Genomic DNA, 6,671 nt, shown 5'->3' on the forward strand with positions numbered 1-6,671 from the left:
AGCGACACGTGGTAGTCCACTAGTACATGAAACTGAAAATATGGGGACAGTGTAAAAAACTGAATTCACTATAAAAGTAAACCAGTTATTATATTGACTGGATTATTCATATTAAATTCAATCAGACCTCACTTATTTAATTTGTGATAGAAAATTGAGAATTTTTGCTAGAGTACCACTAAATGTAGGTATGTAGTTGCAGAATACATGAGACATTGGCTGTCACATCAAATTATGTTGTGTGTAATGTTTGAGCCCAGTTCAGTTTACAAATATCTCTTGTACAATCAATTACTGAACTAAATAGCCAAGTGCCTTAACTGCTTGGTTTAAGTGATTTAGGGTAGGTGGCTAGTACACCATGTTGGCCATCATTACTGAGCATGCCATAAGACTTTATCATAGCATAAGAACATGACAAGTTTATTCAATTTCATACTACTCTTTTATAACTGTAGCCTATAGGAGACAGCGTGGTCCTATAAACAGGAGCACTGGAATGGCAGCTAAGAGACTTAGGTCTTATGCTGTCATGTCTGAGGTCAGTTACCCCTGTGGTTCACTATCTATAAAATGGGAATACTTATTTTGCTTAAAGTGCAGTGACATCTACAGCTAGAAGCAATATATGAAAGGTTCATATTATAGTGGATGAACCTGTTCCTTTGAACATTTTTCTCATAGGTATGATCACCACTGTAGAAATACTGTTCAATCCTTAGATACTCCAAGCAAACTTTCTCTCACCTACCCTATACCTGACATGTTAGTTTTGGAGCTTTTCAAATCAGTGTCTTAAGTAACTTGCCGGCACTGTGATGCAATGGCTCAGCTTTTCAGTGCAGAGGTTTCATATCTTGGGCATTCTGATAAGGGTACCTGATCCTGTCTACTAGTACCGTTCATCAAGATCTTTCATTTAGCTCATGTTAAGCTCCTCAGTAGTTTTTCCCATCACTACATTTACATGCACATGCAATGTATGGGTCAAGAGATTCAATCCTAGTTTCTGGTTATTTGCTGCAAAAAGGTGTATACTACTAGTTTCAAACATCACTGTTACTATCAGAGGTCCACTCTAGTCTGATTACTACATCCTACATTTTCATTTTACATCCCCTTTAGTAGAGGATCAGTTTATGAACTGAATTATTTGCTAGTCTTCAGAGGTCTAATTTCAAATATTGGCTTAAAGCACTTACAAAGCGGTAGTCCTATAATGTAGAGTATAGACCATAATAATGCCACTGTTTAAGCAGAGACTGACTCAACCAGGGCAGAAGTGTGAGGAAATATTAGAAAATTCCCTAAAGCGACTCTGCATTAAAAAAAAACAAAAAAGCCTTCTGCTTTTAATGATTTTTCTGACTGGTGAGTCAACTTGTGTAAAACTAATAAGCAAGGACATGTGCTTTTCTTTAAGCACCAGTAGATACCATGAGGGAGAAGTAATGTGCGTCCTTCACCCTCTGCTTTCACTGTAGCCAATAAGCTGCAAAAGCTGTGGAATAAGGGGCAGTCTGAAGGAAGTCTCAGCTGCCCATATAAATTTGCTTTCTCCTCACAACCTAACACATACCAATTTTCAGCACTAACAGGCACATGAATAGTTATTCACAGATTTGGTTTCATTTTGAACATGTTTTCAGGGTAGTTTCCTCTGAGTGTGGATTTCATTTTGTCCCAAGCATAGTTGTATACGTCTCTTCAAATGACCAGTTCTACTCCATGCATACTTAAGTATGCTTTCTAGTGAATACAGACTACAAATAGTTTCCATAATCTATTTATTTGATACCTTTACATAGTGCTGTAAAGTTTAACTGTCATAATAGTTGCTCCCAGGTCAATAGCTGCTGGAATGAGATGCTGTGTTAAGAAGGCACAATTCATTAGAGAGACTTCATTTTACTCATAGATCCAGTCATGAGCACAAGATTTGAAGTTAACAAGCTCTGCAGGCTGAAACCACAGCTGGATCTCCTTCTGAGCACTTTCTACGGAGTCACTGCCATGAATGATGTTCCTGTGAAGAAAGCCAATCACAAAATTTCAAAGAAATTGTCAGTAACTTGTTCATAGGGACAGACGTCTGGATACTCATCTACTACTGAAAAGCTAGAGCTTGTGGTACAGCTCTCAAAAAAAAAAAAAAAAGGCCCTGATTCTATTTGTGAAGTCAGTCTATAACAGGTAGTTCTACTAAACACAACACAAACTATTAACAGCATCACCATGACCTGATTATCATTTTCATCACTTCTGAAGTATAGTTTAAAATCCCCTGGTATAAGCAACATTCTTGGTGGATTGTCCTACAAATCAAACTCAGCTTCAGACTAGGATTCTTATGTCTAACTCCCTAAGCTTTCCAGAAGGCAACATGAAGTTCATCCTATGACAAACTGGGTCACTCAAAAGGAAACAGTACAGCCACATTAAAATAGCTTGCTGTAACACAGAATGACTTATTTTCTCTATGCATACACATTATGTATAGATAAGAACATACCCATTTCTTTCCTTGGAAGGTATGGGTATCTGGTGACTGCACAATTTCTGCTCTTAAGAGTTTTTTATTCAAATGATGCTTACAATGAAGGCAGTAAATATACTTATCTTGTAACTCTGGAAAAATATTTAGAAAAGTTAATTTTATATAATAAATTTCAGCACCAACCTTCCCACTTGAATGCAGAAGTCACCACGGATTGTACCAGGCTTAGAATCTGCAGGATTAGTCTCTCCCAACATAACTCTGCCAGTTTTAACCACATTGAGACCCTCCCAAACCTTTAAAAAAAAAAAAATTATTCCATACCCATTTCAAGGCATCACAGAAGATTCAGCTTTGGCACTTTGCAAGGAGACAAAGGCCTTCCCCACAAAGATCTAAATCTATCTTAGAATCTGTATAAATTAAATTGCAAAAGGAGAAGACTAGGAACAAGAGAAAATTATAAAATGGTTACAATTCTTTGTAAATTACACTTGTTTCATTGGTTATCTTTCACTGTGATAAGGCATGAGAGTAAATATCATCAGAATGGCTACTGGTTACCAGAACATATATGAAACAGATTTGAAAGAGAAGGACACCTGGCCTGAAGAACAATGGACACCATTGTTAACACCAATCTAGTAAATAGAAGCTTATTGAGAGACAATACTTATTTCCACTCCCGAGTGGCTCTCACATAGATGCAACTTGAAAATCGCTAATGAAGTGGCCTGCAATTAGCATCTTTAAATAGCTCAGACTCCATGGAGCCAATTCGGCACAAAACACTGAAAACTCAAACACACACCCACACCCACCCCATACCTGCTCACATAGCTGTTTAAGAATTAAGGTAGAGACTTTTCAAAGTAGTCTAATTTTAAAGTTAGCTGAAGTGTTTAAATCCCCTGGACTGCCTTGGAAATCTCAACCACTTACTACTTCACCCGCTAGATAACTTTCAGGACTCTTCCCACATCTCTCCTGTTTCGCTAGAATCCAGAAACCACTATGAATGGCAGGGAATCCTAATGAAGTCATCATGTTCTATTCCTAGGAAGTGGGGAAGGCTTTTCAAGTCAAGTTTTATAAACAGACTGTTACCTAAAAATTATTTCATAGCTATTTTATAAACATCACCAGGGTTATTCTTCAGTTGTTTCATCTTCTATACAACTATTGTTGACATATATAAACTAGCAGTTCTCTTCAATTTTCTTACTATTGTACTACTTCCAGCGCAGCTCTACTAGCGTAGGACTAATGTAGACTCCCATTCAAAAGTGCTCTGGGCAGCATTAGATGATGTGGAAATTGCTTTGTTTTCTTTTACCACTTTATTTTATATACTGGGACAGTGTAATTTAAAAAGAAATTGTTTTTAAAGCTGTAAAGTGTCCACAGAGGCTAACAATTTAAAAAAAAAAAAAGTTTATGAATTAGAAGAAAGATACCTAGCCATTTACTGCACAATGTATATTTAAGTAAATACAATGCTACTCACCATGGCCACAACAGGTCCAGAATTCATGTATTTAACTAAACCAGGGTAGAATGGCCGATCTTTCAGGTCAATGTAATGTTGTTTTAGAAGGTTTTCGGAAGCCTTTAAAGAAAAGTTGAATGTGAGATTTTGAAAGCAATAAAAAATTATTTTTTTTACAATAAAATATAAAAAGAAGCAGCAGCCCATTACTGCATTAATAATTAGATGCTTCATATCAGTCATGAAATGAGTATCAACAACAAGGAGTTTGCTTCTGCAAGCTAATTATGTTTGTTTCGTATTTTACACATGCAGAACAACTCAGGACAAGTTTTGTCTAATTTTCTTTATTAACTAAAGAATTTACATTGAGGCAGGTTCAATACCATCATCTCTTTGTTAAACTGTGATTTCTTCTTTATATTAATTTATAGCTGTGGATTATTATGAATACAAGACATCTGGAAGATTGCACTTCCTGATGTAACCTTCTAGTCATGGTCATCTTTGCTTACTTAACATTAGGTTGTATTAATTTAGGCGAAGTGTATGGTGTACCTTCCTTTCAGTTGTCTCATTGTCATATCAAACCATGACTACAACTTTCTGTTTCACAAGAAATAGAAGAGACCCAGTGTAGTTATGGTTTGATACGATGTGACACAAGTGAAAGGAAGCTACATCAGACAGAGCCTAAATTAAATACAATTCTTTCACGTTTTCTGTTCTGTTCAGTTACATTCATTCAGCTTCATCCAGTTCATGGACGGTGTAGGAAAATTTGGCCTGGTATGTATATTTATGTTTGAAAAGTTACAATACGCATATCAGCTCTTGTGGACTACAGGTTTTCACTTTGCCAACTCCTTGATGTGGGAAAAACAATACAGGAGAATGAAGCTTCTGTACAGTTCATCTTGATGGCTAGGATTTGCAAGTAAAATTGAGAGAGAGAAAAAAACCCACATGCAGTAATAACAGGTTGACTTTTATCGCAAAGAATTGCAGGGAGCTGTATGAACATTAATTAAGCCCCACAACAGCCCTGCCTCTAAGTGGGGGAGGGACCTTACGTGCATGAATTTCATGGCCACCAGGCGGAAGCCCTTCTGTTCAAACCGTTTGATGATTTCTCCCACCAGGCCCCTCTGGACTCCATCAGGCTTGATGGCAATGAAAGTGCGTTCGCTATTAGAAGCCATTGTCCTGCGAAAGGAAACGGGGAGCGGTAAGAGAAACGAGGCGACAACACAGGTAGAGCCCGTTTGGCCGCAATCCTGTCCCGAGTAACAGACATGCCCGAGGAGGTGACTTCAATCACCCAGGGAGTGGCTTCAAGGTCAGCAGTGCCTCAAGGGGCGAGGGATGCCACCCAGGGAAGCCACTTACAGGGATTTATTCCAGACACGTGGAGGATCCATCCCTGCTGGCACCGTCTCCCCGGCCCGCAGTCACTACCGCCCAGGCCCCCTTAGTCCTTACTGCAGTGCCCCCCCCCCCTCCTCCTCCTCCCCCCATCCTTTCCAATCGATCTAGATCTCTATTTACATGCCCCCCCAATGGCTCCCAGCCCAGGGGCCACGTGGTAGCTGGGATCCCCCGGTTCTTCTTCCCACGTGTCGGCCGCTCCGTTCCTTTTCGCCGCATAGGGGCCCGGCGAGCCCCGCCTGGCTACCACACGCGGCGAACCCGCCCTCTTCCCGCGCGAGGCCCGGGCCTGCCGTTCGGTCTCTAGCCGGGCTCCCTGCTCCACCGCCCCGGCCGGCTCTGGAGACCCGACCCGGCCGACGGTCCCCCTCCCGCGGCCTGGCGGGCAGCACAGGCCCCGGCTCAAGGGGCGGCGGCGCCCCCCCGGTCTGGGCTCAGCCTCCTTCCCCCGCCGACCTGCCCAGTCCCCACACCGGCCTCACCTCCCTGGCGCTGCTAAGGCCGCTGCTGAGCTGGACACCAGCCTTCTCTCAGCGTCCGCCGGGAAAGAGGAGGAGCGAGGTCGGGTGGAGCCGGAACCCACCTCGGAGGAGAGGGGCTGGCCTTCCTCCCGGCGGGGTATGGCGCCTGTAGAGCCCGCCCCCAGGCCCAGCGGGGCCTGCACCTCTGGGGCTTCACAGAAACCTCGTCCCCTCCCCAAGCCGCTGTGGGGGCCGCCGCCCCTCTCCCGGCCTGGCGGCGGAGCACAAGCCCGGCTGCTCCCAAAACGCCTGGCTAAGGGGGATGAGAGAGACCCAGGCCGCAGGGGGTAAGGCCATGGCTAAACTGGGGGCGAGGGGCTCATGCTTGGCCAGAAGGGAGGAGACCCAAACAAAGGGGGTGAGGGATAGGGGCCAGACTCAGGGCAAAGGGTGCTAGGAACAGGGTAAAGGGGAACTAGAGACAAGGCAGGCGTGGAATAGCCCCATTACCCTGAAAGCCTCGCTAGAAACTCTGTGGTGATCACATTTCCCTGGACAGACACTGAGGCAGCTTTACAAAGGAGGGGCCTCAGCTTGGGAGGTCACCTCTGTTGCCTTCCTCACAGGCTAGCTCTTGAGCCAGCTATGGCTGTGAGCCACAGGACGATGTGATTTCATAACAACAAAACCTCAACTATGTAAAGGCTGTTTAATTATCCCAGCACAATCTTTTAACAATAGACATTTGTCTTGCAATTTGAGCCCTGCGTTCTTAACCCCTTTTGCTTTGAGACCG

The 6,671-nt window shown here is 42.9% G+C and overlaps 1 protein-coding gene across 1 annotated transcript; it reads right to left on the minus strand.

Annotated features, from left to right (window-relative positions):
* Window positions 1–1,770: 1,770 nt before the first annotated feature.
* On the minus strand, window positions 1,771–6,004 carry LOC128847679 (nucleoside diphosphate kinase). Its single transcript, XM_054047274.1, has 5 exons — window positions 5,897–6,004; window positions 5,060–5,192; window positions 4,005–4,106; window positions 2,681–2,793; window positions 1,771–2,026 (listed from the first exon to the last, which is right to left on the minus strand). Exons 2-5 carry the CDS (start codon window positions 5,186–5,188, stop codon window positions 1,909–1,911), a joined length of 462 nt encoding a protein of 153 aa, XP_053903249.1. The 5' UTR covers window positions 5,189–5,192; window positions 5,897–6,004; the 3' UTR covers window positions 1,771–1,908.
* Between the last annotated feature and the right edge of the window lie 667 nt (window positions 6,005–6,671).

The sequence above is a fragment of the Malaclemys terrapin genome, chromosome 13, assembly GCF_027887155.1.
Source record: "Malaclemys terrapin pileata isolate rMalTer1 chromosome 13, rMalTer1.hap1, whole genome shotgun sequence".
Lineage (NCBI taxonomy): Eukaryota > Metazoa > Chordata > Testudines > Emydidae > Malaclemys > Malaclemys terrapin.